This window comes from Aulonocara stuartgranti (genome assembly GCF_965226115.1).
Source record: "Aulonocara stuartgranti genome assembly, chromosome: 22".
NCBI classification, from domain to species: domain Eukaryota; kingdom Metazoa; phylum Chordata; class Actinopteri; order Cichliformes; family Cichlidae; genus Aulonocara; species Aulonocara stuartgranti.
In genome coordinates, this window is record NC_138957.1 from 16,258,120 (window position 1) to 16,276,916 (window position 18,797).

The 18,797-nt window shown below is 43.0% G+C and overlaps 1 protein-coding gene across 1 annotated transcript; it reads right to left on the bottom strand.

The window, feature by feature from the left end:
• Window positions 1-13,813: 13,813 nt before the first annotated feature.
• LOC309698033 (polypeptide N-acetylgalactosaminyltransferase 15-like) lies at window positions 13,814-18,274 on the bottom strand. The gene is made up of 10 exons (XM_082520308.1): window positions 17,474-18,274; window positions 17,183-17,349; window positions 16,861-17,065; window positions 15,887-16,054; window positions 15,425-15,542; window positions 14,820-15,014; window positions 14,578-14,709; window positions 14,379-14,480; window positions 14,157-14,300; window positions 13,814-14,067 (listed from the first exon to the last, which is right to left on the bottom strand). The coding sequence occupies exons 1-10, from the start codon at window positions 17,992-17,994 to the stop codon at window positions 13,903-13,905; spliced, it is 1,917 nt and encodes a 638-aa protein (XP_082376434.1). The 5' UTR covers window positions 17,995-18,274; the 3' UTR covers window positions 13,814-13,902.
• Window positions 18,275-18,797: the final 523 nt, after the last annotated feature.

Sequence of the window (18,797 nt, forward strand, 5' to 3'; positions counted from 1 at the left end):
GGGGTCCGTCACTGGCAGGGGAAGTGGTGGTAGGGGGAGATAGGCCTCCAAACCTTGGAGGGCCTGAGATGTCCCCAGAGAGGTGGCGCCTGACACCCAACCTGACATATAGACACAGACATACAGGCACACACAGATACAAACATCCATTCCCACCCTCATGCTCTCATATGCACTTACTCCACACTCAACCAACGTGGAGACAGACATAAAGAGACGTTGTACACACGATCACACTCCCCAAGCGTACTCTACAAACCGGGTCTAGGTGCCCCCGCCCCTGGAGGGGGGAACTGCACCCAGACCCAGGTGGTGTTTCCCTTTTCCCTGCGGTGGGGGGAGGCAGACCGCCCCGACTCCGCAGCAGCAGGAAGGCTCCACACTCCAGACCGCAGTCGGACGGCCAACTCCTCCTCCTAGTCCTAGCCCCCCTGCTCCAGCAGGTCGCAGAGAACGGGGGTGAGAGAAGACTCCAAACCTCCCTCCACCCGCTCATTGTAGTGTTGATGCATGTGTGTTCTAAGGTGCATTTAAAACCCAGGAGGGCTTGGAGCTACCTGCCAGGGAGCAGCAGGTAAGCGCATGGTCCCTCCTGCTAGCCCTCAATGTCTACGTGTATTTAAAATTGAGAGGTGGGCAACGATGCCAGGGGTGGGGTGTATACCCTGATGGTACTTTGGACTCCGTGTATCGTGCCCACCCCCAAGATCCTATATGTATGTGTAATGAGAGTGTGAGTAATGTGAATGTCTAAGTTGTGGGATAAAATTGAGGCAGAGGCAGCCAGAAGGGGACAGAGGGGGGGGGGGGGGGGGGGGGGTAGCCTCCTCTGCACCCTGGTGACATACCCCTACTCCAAGGCCCTGCATGTGTGGGTGGTTGTGGTGGAGCGGGAAGAGGGAGGCAGCTGGAGATGGGGAGGGAAGGAAGGGAGGGGCAAGTGACCCCTCCCTGGGGCCAGCTCCCCCGCTGACCCCAGTAGGCACCCCCATACTCCGCGACCCGCCAGGGAAAGGGGGCCCAGGCCCATCCAGACCGGGGCCCAGTGCAGCAGCGCCGCCCGGCCCCACAGAGCCCGGGACAGTCCACCCAACCCCACCACAGAGAAAACTGCACCCACCCCACCATCCACTCATCTTCCAGACTACATAAGGCAATAAACACCCAGGCTGAGATCTTCCTCCACCTCTCCTGTATCTCCCCCTCCTGCAGAGGGAGCTCCTGAGGAGAGGAAAGCTCCTGCAAGATGTGACAATCTCCCCCACCAGTTGAAGAGCCCCCCAGGTGGCTCGACGCACCGGCGGCACCCTGCTCCAGGGCTGGGCCCCCATGCACCCACCCGCCCACAACCCCGGCAACACACCAACCAGGACCCAAGCCCCCGAGGCCCGGTCCGGGTCCCAGCCCAGAGACGGAGCGCCCCCAGAACCTCACGCCCATCCCGGACCCACCCAGGGGCAGCCAGGCTACCAGGTCAGTAACCCACGTCCGTCAGCACAGACCCTCCCCTAGCCCCGCTGCACGCAGCCGCGAGGAAACAGTCACCTGAGAGCCAACAGAGCCCCTAACCGGACATGACCGCTACCCCGGGTTGAGCCCCCCAAGGAAGATGCCTCCGGGGAACCCCCCGACGCCCTAAGCCTGTCCCTACCCCCACACCAATCACAACAGTGAAGGCGGGACCAAACTATGACCCCCCACCCCCACTAGGTGATGGAGCTGATCAAAGGAGCCCAGAGCAATTGATCTGATGTGGTGGCAGAGGCTGTATCAAGACTAATGTAATCTAATAGATAATTTCTATATTGGTTAGAATTAAGATTATTTTTATTTTTCCAGTTCATGAGGACTGTTTTCTTGGCTATGCATAGGGCAGTGAAAACCATATGGGCTATATTCTTTTCTGAAGTGACATTATCTAAGCTGCCCAACAAACACACTAAGGGGGAAGTTGGAATGTTACATTTCAGACACTTCGATAAGTCTTCACATATCTCGCGCCAAAACTTCTGAACTGGTGGACAGAACCAAAGAGCGTGGATATAATTGTCCGGTGAATTGGTTTGGCAGTGTGAGCTGTTGTTGGTAGACGTAAAGCCCATCTTGAACATCCGATGACCTGTATAGTGCACTCTATGTAATATTTTGTATTGAATTAATTGAAGACTGGGATTTCTAATTAGATGAAAGGTTTTTAAGCAAATCTGAGACCAGAAGTTTAGGTCTAAGTTAACTGATAAATCCGCTTCCCATTTTGCAATAGGAAGTGATATTGATTCATCTGTTTTAGAAAGCATTCTGTATATTTTGGATAGTAATTTGGGGGGTTTAAGAGTAAGAAATTGAACCACACTTGGTGGTGTTTGTAGTTCAACTTGACCCGGTTTAAATTTCTTTTTTACTATGGATTTAATTTGTTGATATTCTAAAAATCTTTTCTTGTTGATCCCATATTGTGTAACTAGTCCGTCAAATGAAATGAATTCTGTTCCTTCTAGTATATGTTCTAAATATTTGATTCCTTTATCACTCCAATCTGAAAAGTTTATCATATTATTGTTTTGTAATATGTCAGGGTTGTTCCAGATAGGTGTACGTTTGCATGGGATTAATGAAGACGCCGTCAATTTTAGAAACTCCCACCATGCTGTCAGAGAAGCACTGATGTTGATGCTTTTAAAGCATTCATGTCGTTGGATGTTTGAGCTGATAAATGGTAGGTCTGAGATCTCTAGATTATTGCAAAGTGCTTGTTCTACATCTAGCCAAGGTTCATCTAAGAGGGTGTGTTTTAGCCATCCTGAGATAAACTGAAGCCTGTTGGCTAAGAAGTAGTGCTGAAAGTTAGGCAGTTCTAGTCCTCCTTTATCCTTGGTCTTTTGTAGTGTTTTTAAGCTTATACGTGGGGGTTTATTTTTCCAAAGGAATTTGGACATACATGAATCTAGAGATCTGAACCAATCTTGTGGCGGTTTAGTTGGGATCATTGAGAATAAATAATTTATTTTTGGTAAGACCATCATTTTTATAGCGGCAACCCTTCCCATGAGTGATATGGGTAGACATTTCCATCTAGCCAGATCATCTTCTACCTTCTTTAAAAGTGGGATATGGTTTAATTTAATTAGATCTGCAAGCTTGGGAGAAACATTAATACCTAAATATTTTATATTTCCCGATTGCAGTGGTGTAGAAGAGGAATTATGGAAGGAGCAATTAATCGGTAGGACTGTAGATTTTGACCAGTTAATTGAGTAATCTGATATTCTTGCAAAAGAGTTTATCAATTCAATCACCCCAGAGATATTGGTTTGTGAATTTTGGAGAAAGAGTAACACATCATCCGCATAAAGGCTGATTTTATGTTCCACGTTCTTGCATTTTATGCCCTTAATTACTGAATTCTGTCTAATTGCTGCTGCTAGTGGTTCAATAAAAATTGCAAATAGTGAAGGGGAGAGTGGGCATCCCTGCCTGGTGCCCCTCAAGAGACAGAAGCTGGAGGATGTCTGGTCATTTGTTCTAACACAAGCTGTTGAGGAATTATATAATATTTTTAACCAGTTTATGAAAGAGGATCCAAAACCAAATTTGTGTAAAGTTGCAAATAGAAATTTCCAGTTAACTCTGTCAAATGCTTTTTCTGCGTCTAAAGAGAATATTGTAGTTTCTAGGTTTTTACTGTATGAGTAGTCTATCAAATTAAGTAATCTATGTGTATTTGTTGATGAGTGCCTACCTTTTATGAAACCAGTTTGGTCAGGATGAATTAAGAGGGGGGTTATTTTCTCCAGTCTCTTTGAGAGAGCTTTGCAGATTATTTTAAGGTCTACATTTATAAGGGATATTGGACGATAGCTTGAGGGATATACAGGGTCTTTGCCTGGTTTTAGCAGGAGATTAATGTTTGCAGAATTCATATTTGATGGAAGTCTGCCCTTTTCTTTAATTTCCAACAACGTTCTGTAGAAAACTGGTGCTAGAATCGACCAGAATTCTTTGTAGAATTCTGCAGGAAAGCCATCTGGACCTGGAGCCTTATTATTGTGCATACTTATCAGGGCTTCCTGGAGTTCACCTGGTGTCAGTGGTGAATCCAGTGCCATTGCTTGAGTGTCCAATAATTTTGGAAGAGTTATGTTGTCCAAAAACTGATCAATTTCTTTTTTAGATGGGTTTATTTGTGGTGAATACAACGTTTTATAGAAATCCCTGAAAATGTTGTTTATTTGTATCGGTTCATATAATGTGTTCCCAGATGAATCTTGAACAGCACATATAGTTGTTTTTTCTTTATTTATTTTTAGCTGGTTTGCTAGAAATTGACCGGATTTATTACCATGTTCATAATTTTGTAGGCGTAGTCTTTGTACTAAGAATTTAATTTTTTTTATCAATTATCTCATTTAATTCTAGTTTTGTTTTGCGTATTTTGTTCAATGTTTCCTGATCTTGGTGGGACGCGTAGGCTTCTTCTAGTGATTTGATGTTTTTTTCTAATTCCTGAATATTTTTGTTTTCTTTTTTCTTTTTATGTGATGAGAAAGAAATTATTTTACCTCTCATCACAGCTTTCCCTGCTTCCCATAGAACAGAAGCTGATGTTTCGGGAGTGTCATTATAGTCCAAATATGAAGTCCACTCTTTTTTAAAATATTTAATAAAGTCTTCATCTTTAAGTAGTGATATATTAAATCTCCAGTTTTTTCTTGGCGTATTATTATTCTTGTGCATTAGTGTTAAAGATACAGGACCATGATCGCTGACAGCTATAGGGTGAATCTCAGTGTCTGAAATGTCGTTCAGCAGTGAGCTGCTGACCAAAAAATAATCCAGACGAGAGTAGGAGTGATGGACATGTGAGAAAAAAGTATATTCCTTACTGGTGGGGTGAAGGGAGCGCCATGCATCGCAAAGACCAAAGTCGCTCATATACTGTTTGATTATATTTGTGGACTGCCAATTACGCTGAGTTCCCGCTGTATTGAGCCTATCCATGTCTTCATTTAGTCCAAGGTTGAGGTCACCTCCAAGAACAAGTGTGCCATCTAAGTGTTCAGAGAGTGCACTGAAAAAACCGTGAAAGAATGAGGGATCATCAACATTTGGACCATATACACTTGCAATACATAGCTTTTTATCACGTATAGATAGTTTAATGATTAAGAATCTACCCTCTGGATCTATAACTGTATCGAGTACTGTGAAATTAATATTTTTATGTATTAAAATTGCTGCTCCCCTTTGTCTAGAATTATAACAAGCTGAGAACACATTGGGAAACTCAGGTGTTTTAAGTTCATTCGGACCTCTAAGAGGTCTGTGGGTCTCTTGTAATAGGACAACATCCGCCTGTAGTTTTTTGAGTTGGTTAAATATTTTTAACCTCTTTTCTCTGGAGCCAGCTCCATTTATATTCCATGTAATGAACCTCAGTGTACCCATAGATGTTTGGTATTAGTGAAAGCATCATCATCGTATGCAGCATTTGGATAAATGGATGACAAAAGAAAAAGTGCCAGAAATAGGGCATTAGGACATGAGGAAAGCATCTCTCAGTGGAAAAATGGCTGTGAAGAAGTCATTCATAAGGAAGAAAAACAGGGAGAAATGCTACTAACCTGAACTGAAAATCAGTGGCAACAGGTCTTATGGCCTGATGATCCATATTTGAAATTTCTGGTTCAAATTGTCACTAGTATGTATCTAGAAGGTCAGTGAGTGTCTACAGCCATCTGTAAAACACAGTGGAAGCTCTTTCATGCATTTCAGCTTGTCAAAACTGACTGATAGATTTTATTTTTATTTTTTTATCCACCATGCAAAACCATATGATTGCCAGCAGCTTATTTTCTTGAGCATGATAATGATCCCAAAACGCTGCCAATGGAGCAAAAGTATGCCTGGATAGAAAAATGCACCGACTGGCGTCCTCAGAGCCCCGACCTCAACATTACTGAAGGAGTGTGGGATCATCTCGACAGCGAATGCTACAAAGGGGTACTAAGATAGTTCAGACTGTGTTGAAAATGTACCAAATATTGACATGAACAACACATGACAGTACTGAAATGTTGGTGCTTAGCCTTGTCCAAGTACAACTGTGATGATGTGAATCATCACAGGGGGATTGTTACATCCATCTGCAGTAATTTGTATCTGACGGCATGACTTTGTTCTGGGGCCTTCTCGTCCTTCTAAGTGCATAAAGGAGAGAGGAAAGGACAGCAGCAAAATCCCAGTACAGTACTGAGCAGTCATCAGTATCAAAATGATCCATATCAAGTCAGATATAGCACAAAGTGGAGAAGGTGGGATTGCAAAGTAGCTTGCAGACTATTTAAATGAATCGGATGTGTGGAAGGAGATCAGCTGATCTGCCATGAGTGCCTGAGCTTAGCTCCTTAGCGCCAATAAACACAGAAGTGTGCAGGTTTATTGAACTTAAACAACCCAGAGGATAATAATAAATACCAACTTTCATTGCATTTTATCAAAAAGCTGTTGAAGCATTTTGTTGTCAAATGTCAACCTCATGGCAGGACAAAGAAGTTCACAGAATCTCCAAAATGAATAGGATTCATTCCCTAAGGAACGTGAATGAAACAAAAAAAAATGTAAGAACAACAACAAAAAAACAACAACAACAAGGTTGCATCAAAATTACTAAAATATGTTTTGTTGTACGGCACACAATGAAAAATATTAGGACTTTGTGAATCATTTGACACCTTTTTATGATCATGAATCTGATCTGAGATAATCTTATTATTTTGAGCTTTATTTGATCTGCAGCTAATATGTTTTGTTCCTGGACTTGAAGACAGAATTTCTGTTATGCAACATGAGGTACTTTGATTTGTTTATAATACTAATGTACCTTTTCTTTGTGTACTCATGTGTTCGCCCTTTGTTAGCTGTGTAACGCTTCATCTGAAGTGAAACCACCGGGTCCCACCAGTGACGTAGGCTGGGGGTGAAACCTGAGCAAGTATGCGTGCCGGGGATCACGCTGACACACCTGTTCAAAGATCCAGCTGCTCTTACCTGGTGAGGTGCCGCTCCAGTGTGTTTGCTTGGTTTTGTATATCTTTAAAAAAGTGTTTTTTCCGGGGAATACTGGATCTATCTGAATCAGAAACACGCTCAGTGGAGATGATGGAGACACCAGAGCCATCATGTCGAGATGTGTGTTGATGGGTGAAGCATTTTTAGAATCAAAACAAAGATGTTGGGTCAAAACGCTCCCCTCCCCACCAGAAAGTGTCATGTTTTTCCCGTACCAGACAAGCCGGTAAGCGGTGGTGTGTTTGCACTGTGAACGGTTACTTGTGTACTTAGCAGCACCTCCAGCACATCTGTGGGAATGCTATCATTTAGCCCAGGGTCTTGGAGACCCATCCATATTTAATGGTGTGCAGACAATCCTCTGACTATTTATGCATCGTTTTATCCACCTGGTAGGAAAACTCATCTTTTATTCACCGCTTTTCCACTTTATCTGTCATTAGCAAACTGAGGCCCATCTGGCTTCCTGCTTTGCATCCTTCCTTTCATCTTTCTTCTTTTCACTTACAATTTTCAATGAAAGTTGGGTTTTATTTAGAGGGATGGACGGAATAGGAAATGGCTCTCAAGAAATGCTTTAAAAAAGGAGTTAAAAGAGGTTCTACGTGCACTGATTTAATGCATGGTTCTTCATTTTTAAACTTACTATACAATGAACTTTGTGTTTAATATCCTTTCTATTGCTGTGTGTCTGTATATGTGCATGTGTGTGCGAGTGTGTGTTTTCTATCCACTCGATTCACATTGTTTGATGATGGCCCTGACCCAAATACAGCAACTATTCATCCCTGTCCACCCTTTTCATCGGAAACACACACAGAAATACAGCGTGGGTGTGCGCACACACATTCACTCTTCCATTCAAATGAGCACTTTATCCCAGTTAAAAGAGCCACTTCACTTGTCCCTCACCCCAGATTTCAGCACTCAAACACCCCATCACTGTGCGGGAGGTGAGAACTAATGAAAAACAGGTAACAGGGGGAAAAACAGTTAATTTCTCCCCTTTCGTCTCAGCAGTCATAATGGAGATATATATAAATCTGCCAGATGGTTATGGTTTGGTCTTTTCATTCAAGCCTTACAGAGCTTTATCTGAAAGGGAAAAAAAAAAAAAAAGCTAGACTGCCAAATGAAGAACACATTATGTTTGTATCTCATTGTCGTGTGTCATTCTTTGACTTGTATGTGTGTGTGTTTGTGTGTGGTGCTGCCTTTTTGTTGCTTGGACCTCTATGAGAGCACACAAACACATGTAAATAGAGCGGCTCTCTGTACAAGAGCTTTACATTTATCTGTTCCACTCTGAGATGGTGGCTGCTGTTGCACAACCAAATACTTATATTTGGATTTGGATAAAGCGGGGAGGGGCGGTTTCATCTTTGTGTTTGATAAATGAGTCTGAGCTTCTCCTCTGGGTGCTACGGTATAAGTGGTGGTAGGGGTAGCAGCGGAACAATGAGCATGTGAGATGTAGAGATTAATGGTTGCTTCTTCTTTTAGGGATGTAGGTCTGGCTGGGCCCATCAGCGGAGGAGAGGAGATGGCTGCTAAATTACCTCTTTTGCCGCTCACCTGTCGAGCAGTAGTCTGGCATTTTTAAATGCAAGATAGAAGGATCATCAGCATGAAGAGCTCTTAGTAAATTGTGGTCTTCCCTTGTGTGGTGAAAGGGTCCCTGTTGAAAAGTCTGGTCAAAAATGTTTAGACATTTAAGTGAGAAGGAAGAAAGCTTTAGTCTGTCGGTAAATGTAATGCCGAGGAGCATTTTATTCTTTGAAGCACTTTAAAACTGTCAGACAGCCATATATGGAGTGCCTTTAGATTCTTTTGTGTGGTTGTGTGTTTTGTTAAGGATAACTAGCCAAAATTAACATTTAAAAAAAAAAAGATACCTGCAGTTTTTCTCTTTTAGCCATCCAAGCTGAGACTATTTCATAGCCTGAGATGCCAGCTGAAACATTAAACTGATAGGATAAATAATAAGGCTCTTGTCTCAGCATGGGTTTCTTAGCTCTGAGCCCTAATTAGTTTTCTGGCCATTTTTTTGTCACCTTAAAGTAACTATACCTATTATTAGGTGTTTTTCAGGGCTGGTATTTGAAGTAGTCTATCTATCTATCTATCTATCTATCTATCTATCTATCTATCTATCTATCTATCTATCTTCACAAACATTCACACCTACAGGCAATTTAACATCACCAGTTAACCTAACCCCACTAACTGCATTTTTCAGGACTGTGGTAGGAGGAAGAAATGATCCATACATACACAGGGGAGCATGCAAACTCGATACAGAAAGGCCAGGTGGAGGATTTGAACCCATCACCTTCTTGAGGCAACAGTGCTAACATATATAGCACAATTGGTGGTTAGATTGTATGTATAGATAGATAGACAGATCAATAATTTGTCTACTGTGGCACTGAATCAGATTTTAAAGCAGATTTTCTGTTGTTCAGGAGCCTGAATTATCACTTTTCTCAAAATCCCCCTGTGTATTCACAACCATTTATCACACATTTTTTCTTTCTTTATTTGGAGTAACGCTTTGCTCGGATGACAGCTCTGGGCTTTAATATGACTAATACACTATTTTTTTTACTAGAAAAACTGTGTATTAAATGACAATGTGAAAACAATGTGAAAGCTGTTTCTTGCAGCACTCAGCTGAGGTCTTCTCTCAGGAGTACAGACCAGAGGCAGAACTAAAAGAGAATGAATTTTTGACCTGTATTCACCAGATGACCAAAAACGCATCTTCAGATGAGCTAAAATTGAGTGCAGTGCTAGTTCTGTGTACCTCAGCCACAGTCAGCAGATTAGCTGATGCAACTGGGATACTCTCATATAGGGCATGCTATTTTCAGCTGTTTTAGTCTGCCTATGGTTAGAAAACACTGCAAGCCACTTTGCAACAAACCTCCACCTTTTACACATCTTTTGTCACTAATGCCCGCTCTCTTCCATCATTCCAGCTTTGCAAGTATGCACATGGAGGGGAGGTTCCATAACAGTTGTCTGTGTGGAAAACTGGACTTGTAGGGCGAATGAGGAAGACTGCAACAATTTGTTTTCTTCTCATTAGGGTCATTTTTGAGTGTTTTGAGAACCAGCAGTTTCCAGGATTTAGAATGGTACAATTATATAGGTATTGCTGTGAAACTGAATCTACAGAGTGTGAGTAAAAAGTGTTTGCATCTCACGCGAACTTTCTAAATGATACATTCAAAAGCTGTTTTTGTCTTTGACCTTAATTGGTGTCACAAGCCCAGTTTTTGTCACATTTTAATGCACTTAATCTTCGCTTTGTGTCAGCCCCGCTCCTGAGGCCCATGCACATCAACCTAATTGTGCTTTATGAATCACTGGAAACAACAGTGTCTCTGTAAAAAAAGACCCAAGGCTCTTTGAGGGTTGCACAGTACAGTAGAGCCACCCTGGTCCTGGGTGAAATAGCCCCATAGATCTTCATAAAGACACCACAGCTTCCTCCATCGCAGCAGCTGAGATCCATCTGAGTCACGCAGGTTCGCTGCAGTGTGTGTGTGTGTGTGTGTGTGTGTGTGTGTGTGTGTGTGTGTGTGTGTGTGTGTGTGTGTGTTTAAAAAAAACATAGCAGAAACAAAGAGGCTGGTGAGATTGTGACATGCCCAGCAGCAATCAGCGTTTGATGTGGGAGTCTACTGTATTCATCACACTCACCTCAGCGTGGAGAAGAGATGGAAGACGCTGTGTAAGGAAGACAGAGGGGAGGGAAAAGGTCACATACAGCATCAGACGAGGATAAGAAGAGTCCTCCGGAGAAGGAGAATTTCAATCTTACTGTCTAAATCAGCACAAACAACTTATAATGGTACTAATACAACAATATAATGCCAGGATTTTTTTTTTCACATGTCTTACGCTGCAGTGGAAATGGAATTTAGAGCTATGATGAACCATCAGGCTTGTCCAGTAATAAAGTCAACACCGGGATCACCCAGTCCCCCACCAGCACAAGTCCTACATGTGTGGCAGTCTGTGGTTACTGTGTGGGCTTCTCTTATGGAAGGTCTAAGTACCCTTAAACCAGAGATTTTTGAATGAATCTGAATGATCTATTGGAAATTTATTTTCCCAACTCTTTGAAATCAAACACTTTCTAACTGAAAGAAGACTGTTATTAGGGACACTTCTCATAGACCTCACAGTAACCCTGTGAGGTCTATGAGAAGTGTCCCTGAGCCACGGTCGCCCCATGGCTCAGGGGATTGGGAAGCGTATCTGTAACCGGAAGGTTGCCGGTTCGATCCCCGGGCTCTCTGTCCTGGTCGTTGTGTCCTTGGGTAGGACACTTTACCCTACTTGCCTACTGGTGTTGGCCAGAGGGGCCGATGGCGCGATATGGCAACCTTGCTTCTATCAGTCTGCCCCAGGGCAGCTGTGGTTACAACTGTAGCTTGCCTCCACCAGTGTGTGAATGTGAGAGTGAATGAATAGTGGCATTGTAAAGCGCTTTGGGTGCCTTGAAAAGCGCTATATAAATCCAATCCATTATTATTATTATTATCATGTGGAAAGGTAATTACATCTCATTCTTTTCTTCTTTTTTTATGCTATTTTTAGACCAGTAAAGATCTTCTCCTTACTGATTACATCACTACAAAGCCATAAGGAAAACTAGCTTTTTCAGTCATTTATTAACAAAAAAAGGAGACACACACTAAGAGCAAGCAGAAAAAGTAAGCTTGGCATCAGGGTGTAGTTAATGGAAGCAAAACATTGGCTTGAATGGTGGAGGGGTTTTCTTGCATGTAATTCACTTTTAATACTGTGTCCCTTAAAGCTGTCTTTGGTGTGCACCAAGCATGTTTACCATGACTCTGTCATTGTCTTTCCATTCAATGGCAAACCGAAGCTTTGCTCTAATGTTGTGTTTGGACAGCAAAGGTTTTGTACCTGGTGCTGCTCTCATGTAGGTCAAATGCTTTCTGATTGTGAATGCATGCAGTTTCTGTGTCTGTGGAGAGGTCATCACAAGAGTTAGCTAGTAAATTAGACTTTATCAAGTAACTGAAGTGAAATTCAAAGTACCAAGTATCTGTACTCTCTATCAAAAAAGAAGTGGGTACTGATACTTGTGTGGTTGTTCCCTGGGAGAACACCCTGGACAGGTCACCAATCTATCACACAGAGACAGACAGCCATTCATGTTCAAATTCAAACCAATTTAAGCATGAATTTTCAAATCAGTGTGAAGGCAATTCATCACCATTTAACCTGACCCCATGCTTGTCTTTGAGAGAGATCCTGGAGGAACCCATGAAGAATCCACACAGAAAAGACCAGACTGGACTCGAACCCAGGACCTTCTTGCTGCGACGGGACTGTGCTAACCACTGCTTCACAAAAACAAAACAATTAAATAATAACATTTAAAAAAATATTATTGGATAGATCAATAGACGGATAATGATGATTTTAAAATATAAAAAATATATAGATGTATGCTAAAGTGTAAGCACAACAGCTATAGAAAGCACATATATTATTGGGTTTTTTTTTGTATTTTTCAATGGGAATCGATGTAAATACAGCCATGCAATTTCGACCATTTAGAATCAACAGCAGCTGTTTACTTCTGATAGAGAAGCAAACAGCTTCCATACGATAGCCCTAGCCCATCTCTGAAAACCCACTGCAACAGAAATATGTTGCACTTCCTTTGCAACAGCTCAGTAGGTGCATAACTAAGAAAGACATACTAAGAGGTTACCATATGATTTTATTTATTTTTTATTCAGAAGGTGCTGTGAAGTTCACTGGGCTAAGTGGAGCATGGGTTAAGAAGAGCATTATTTTGAGGCTGAGTATTGGGGGTTATTAGAACTCATTGCCTTGAGGCCAAGATAGAGACACTGAGAACCAGTTTAGAGTCCATCCTATTCTTAAGCTCCATGGCCTAAAGAAAATCTGGTTTATTAGACTGTGAGTTAATACCTAGAAACAAAACCAAATTTTCCTGTTGTCGAGCAAATCCACTTCTCTCAGACGGATGGACGTCACTGTCACATCCGTTAGGTTAGCCCTAATGACACAAATGCATATAAGAACATGTTATATATATTATAATAAATGACTAGAATGGAGGGAGGGGTGCTATTTGTGTTTAACAATACCAAAATAAGGAGTTTGGCTTTTAGAAATGATTCTGAAGGCTGATGGCTCCCTCTGCTGTTGATATATAATATCCAGGCACTCTCCATGCTGCACACACTCTTTCAGCAGTTTGGACACTTCAACAAGATGCAGCCATTTTAATGTTATCATAACACCTCTGTTCTTCCTGATATGAGAAAATAAACTCTTTGTAGTTTTTGCTTAGATGTGGTGTACGTGAAGGCCAGCATAATGGCAAAACTGTCCTGAATTCAGAGCTGTGGTGGTGTTTTGTCTGCCGGTTAAATATTTTAGAAATGTACACAAACAGATCACAAATTCACGGAACCATTTACTGACACAAAAATAATTTAATATACAGTTTTTATAATAATATATATGATGAAATATTCATAAAGACAACAGGTACTGAAACTGACATTATCATTAGTTAATACAGTTAATACAGGTAATGATAATTGCAATCCTTAAAACAGGAGCAAAAAGTTGCAAAATACATGTGTGTGTGTGTGTGTGTGTGTGTGTGTGTGTGTGTGTGTGTGTGTGTGTGTGTGTGTGTGTGTGTGTGTGTGTGTTGTGTGTAATATAAATATATGTATGACACTACAAATATGTGATATGATGATAGATTTGCCTGGGATTTATATCTTGCTAAAGCTAGTCCCTCTATCAGGCACCTTTGGGAGCCACTAGTTGTTCAAAGTGCCACTGTTGTCTGGGGTGGTGGGTGCACTGGCGCAGGAAAAGACCTCCTGTGCTGCGCTTGTTGTCGCCTTCCTCTTTTACAGCCTCCAGACATAACTGAGACAGTTGGTGAACGAGCTGGCCGCTCAGCTGTGGAAAAGTGGAAAACATATGCAGAGAGTCAGCTAAATGCCCCGGGTAGTCATAAAAACTGCCTGTCGCTCAATTCTTCGTCTTGCCTTTATGAACTTCCACTGGAGTCTGCCGGGGGTCAATCGGTGGCTGGCGCAAGGAGAGAGGACCGCCCTCTCTCCCTCAGTATCCAAGCACAAAGTTCCCGTGGGACCCCATCGCACTTCACCCTCAGAGTTTAGATCACAGTGCTACAACAGCAAGAGATCAGCTTCACTGATGTCTCACTTATCTGTTGTTATCATCAAGTAATCTGTAATCATGGTTACCTGGCTACCTGTCCCAGTGCACGGTGCCACATCCATGGCCCCACCCTGCAGTCCCCGACCTTGGGGATAGTCTACACATCTGCCAGTACCAACACTGTACAGCTGCAAGCAGATACAGACATGATGCCTCACAGTCCATCCATACACAACTTGTTCATATATTCGTGTGCATGTATGAGCATGTGAGAGCTTGTGATACCTCTCCTGACAGTGCAGTTCTGTCCTGGGGGATATAAAGCTGTGGGTAGACTGTAGTTAGGAACCAGTGAAAGTTCCTACAGCCCAGACTCCTCTTCAGCCGCAGACGCTCCGTGATGTTCGGGTTTTCAGACTGGACAAAGAAAGAAAGTTTCATTTTTTTGTATGTGGTGCACACTCACCAGACAATCTCTTGACCAGATGTGTTGACTCACACACGCACACACACATACACACAAACACCTGTCTGATGAAATGAGCAAGCGTGTCCCTTCTGTAGTAGATTTTCTTGTACGTGTCCATCCAGGTTTCAGCAATCCGGATCTTGTTCCTCTGAAGCAAGTCCTGATCTGGGAAGCGATACGGCAGGTGGCGGCGAGTGAGGTGGCCCACGCGGGAGCAAGGTACCACCTCCATGGAGCCGCCGCATGACCACACCTATAAGAATGTAGTTGTATTTCAGTAATAAAGAATATAATTGTTTTCTGTGTTTCTTTTTTTTTTAATTCCCCGTTTGTTAGTCATATTGTTTCATATTTTAATGGTCATCCCAGGCAGACAAGTTGATTTATAACATTTTTGCTCTCACACTGGTACATTCATCAGTGGGCCAGGACATTCCCAGACCACTATCCAAGCTGAAATTTCCATTTGCAAAAGGCATCATCTCATAGCACAGCAATCCTAAAGCACTAACAGAAGGCAACCGAATCACTCAGGCAAAGTATTGCTAAAATACCTTACATGGCTTAAAATAAAAAGCAAATGCAGTCTGTCATCTCTCTGTCTGGTGTGTGTGCACTGGAGGATTTAGCAGGAAAGTTGACATCAAATGAGCTTTCCTTTACCCGGATTGACAGCTCAATTTGCTCTGCACCCCATAGCACCATCCCAGGGTCATAGGCTCCCACGCTCTGGAAGAAATGTCGGTCGATAGCCACAACTCCACCTCCTAACGCTGGGCTCCTGTCACAATCAGAACCAGCATCATTTTTTTTTAAAAAAGAACTGCATGGATGTGTTGGTATCTCTGGAGTAGAGTGACATAATGAACTTCAGGATGTTAAAGTCTGGGTTTGCAACACAAGGACAAACAGCTCCACATGTATGGTCCTTAGTTTTTATACTTCTGTATTCTAATTGGTCATATTTTCGAGACTTTTCAAAGGCAAAGGTCAGTTATGCACTTACACATACCGTGTAAAATTACATCTGATCCGTCTTTCTTAATATGGTTCATTTAGCATTGTTATCATGCAAATAAGAACTCATTAAATCTAACTTGCACCCCTTAACAGCTGCACACTTACTGCAGAGGTTGGACAGCCATCTCTGGGTCTTTATCTTGCAACTCTGGATTTGATTCCCAAAAGAAGTCAAGTCTCCAGTCGAACACCCCCCTAATTGGCCACTGGGTGGCATTGTACCGAAAGGACTGCCAGTCTATCACATCCATGATGGGGGACACCACTCTGGTCCTAAGAAGACACCACATTCTGGATCTCAGCAGCTCTTTTTATTTGCATTTATTAAGTGTGGTGAATTAGACTACTTTGGATGTAAAGCATGCCACTACTAGTCAAGTTATAGCTAATAACTCCTTGACTACGTTTACATTTACTAATCTGTGCACAACTAGGTAAAATAGACACTGCGTTTTCATTTCTGTATGCATGTGTTTGTAATTGCAAACGCCGGCTGTGTCACAGGAAGTTCAGAAACATGTACTGTCCTTTGTCGAGGAATGTTTTGGCTCCCCATGTGTGCTGTTTGAAATATCCATGCCAAATGATCATGTGTGGCGTGATGCTTTAAGGAAATGAAAAGATCAAAAAGGGAATTGAGAAAAAATGGGAGAGGGGTCAAACATGTGGCCGAGAGAGCCGAATGGTTGCAGATTCCAAGCCCGAGCTCTCAGCTTAATTACCTAGTCTAATTAGAGCCACGCTGCAGGCAGCCTGAGACATAAGACGAGAGCCAAATCATGGGAGCTCAGTGCTCGATACACACACATACACCTCATGCATCGCCCTGCTTTGCTAATGAGTAAGGGCGAATGATAAGTCTGAACCCTTCATCTCCTCACAAGTGTTTCTGTCCAAAGGCTGAACTCATTAGAGAAAGTTAAAAAAAAATCTGGCACAGTAACTGTTTATATTTTGACATGTCACCCATTTAAGAACTTGCATTTGGAATCCTGTTAGTATGCAGCATACTAACAGGAGCTTTCTCGCCGTAAAATATGAAAATAGATTTTTAATTGGAATAATTTTAAAAAAAGTACCTGTCCTGGGCAATTCTCTCCAACAGCGGTTCCAGCCAGCCCTTTTGGCATTCACAGTGGGAGTCCATGAACACCAGCACCTCCCCAACAGCCCTGGTAGCACCTAATGTCCGGCAACCTCCAACCCCGAGGCGTTTGGTGCTGCGAATCAAACGCACTCCATCCAGATGAGACACGTACTCACTCAGCCCAGTCTTCAGGTGACCTAGGAGGAGCATAGAGAAAAGGCGGAACAAGCTGTCAGCACACTGAATTAATGGATGGATGGATGGATGGATGGATGGATGGATGGATGGATGGATGGATGGATGGATAATTTCACCCTGTTGACTTAGGTCGTCCACCAGCAGGACCTCCTGCAGATACTGTTTAGGTGCAGTGTCGAGGACACTGTGTACTGTGCGTAGGAGAGTGGACCAAGCCTCGTCATTAAAACAGATAACAACACTGGCCGATGGCAGAGACTCGATGTGTTGCTCCCCCAAACACCTGTTGATGGGAGGGGGACAAATTGTGAAAGCAGTAACAACTACACTAACTTTTAGCACTTGTTGAACTCCAGTATGGGGTAACTTTTGGTTTATATTTTCAATCGTGCGCTTTGTTCACTCACTCTGGATGGCGCGCCTCTGGCAGCCTGCGATGCAGAGAAATCCTTTCGCTCACTACCTCATTGAAACCGTACTGCTGCAAAGCCCTGAGCTCCATATCCCTCTCCAAACCCTCCAGATGAAGGCGCACTGCTTTCCCCATTTCACCGTGCGTAGGTGGCCCGCGTACGGTGGTATCTTTACTTGCTCCGGGAAGGAGCATCTTGTAACTCCGCTTTTTCTGTGGCGAGCTCTTGGTGCCATGTATGGATGGGACGAATAACAGCTGGTCTTCTTGCAGAGATTTCAGAGGAGTCAAATCGGCGCCTAGCTCCAAAGCAGGGTCATGGGAGTCCACGATGACCTCTAGATCCGGAGGACTGGCGATCCGCTGGAGGGGCTGGCGGGGAGGGCCGGGTTTGTGAAGATTGCGGTCGCTGTCCCGATTAAAGAGATCTGAGAGCGCCAGCGCAACCAGAGCGAATCCGATGAGCAGCAGCCAGAGGCAGAGCATCTTCCTCCGGATGGCGCTCCTCCGCCTCATGCTGAGCAACGGCGCAGGAGGCGTGAGACTGTGCTCAGAAGGCGGCCCGGTGCTGTTTTGAATTGCAGATGTGTTTGTTTTGCTTCATCTTGACGAGCACTGCATTTCATCAGCGTGATGCAACTAGAATGATTCAAGAAATAAATAGATCGCACACGAATCCCCTGAAGAAGAGTAGAGGCGCATTCATTGAGTACCAGAGCTGGGACAAGAGTGACATACAGTGCAGGTTTGAGACAAGTTCTCAACTTTGAGATGATGGAGTTTCGCTGACTTTGTCTTTCATCCAGCTCCTCCCGCGGTCCTAGAGCCTGTGCAAAATTTTTTGCGTCATGTAAATCATGTAAAGGTCGTCACTTCCTGTATCCACCTGTTACTCAACCTGCTCAGGTCTTCGTCTCTACTTCATAACAAGAAAGATTAAAAGATAATTTTAGAAAAAATATAATTAAGAAAATTCTCCAGAACGCACAGAGTAGTATACACTTATTGCTTTTCACTTTCCATCGCAATAAAAATACAATGTTTAAAGTTTAGGAAGTCTACTTGGCTCAGACGCCGTATTAGTATTGTCTTCTTGTCATCTTATTATTCCTGAAACGCCTTGTGGGGAATCCTAAAATACTCTAAATTAAGTGGTAAAAGCCATAATTAGCCATTTCAAAACACATTTTTACTAGCTCAGTTATAAATAAGTCCGCACTGCAGTGGAAAGACACAATGTTTTTACATTTCCTCCAGTCTGTGTGTGAGAGTCTGCTTGTAGCAGGCGTCTCCCTCCGGGCGTCACACATCAAAGACGC

Coding starts and splice junctions, on each gene's coding strand:
- LOC309698033 (XM_082520308.1), bottom strand. CDS start 17,994: ATGAGGCGGAGGAGCGCCATCCGGAGGAAGATGCTCTGCCTCTGGCTG. Junction 16,055..16,860: donor GAGAGAATTGCCCAGGACAG/GTACTTTTTTTA, acceptor GTGTCTTCTTAG/GACCAGAGTGGTGTCCCCCA. Junction 14,481..14,577: donor GAACTGCACTGTCAGGAGAG/GTATCACAAGCT, acceptor ATCTGCTTGCAG/CTGTACAGTGTTGGTACTGG.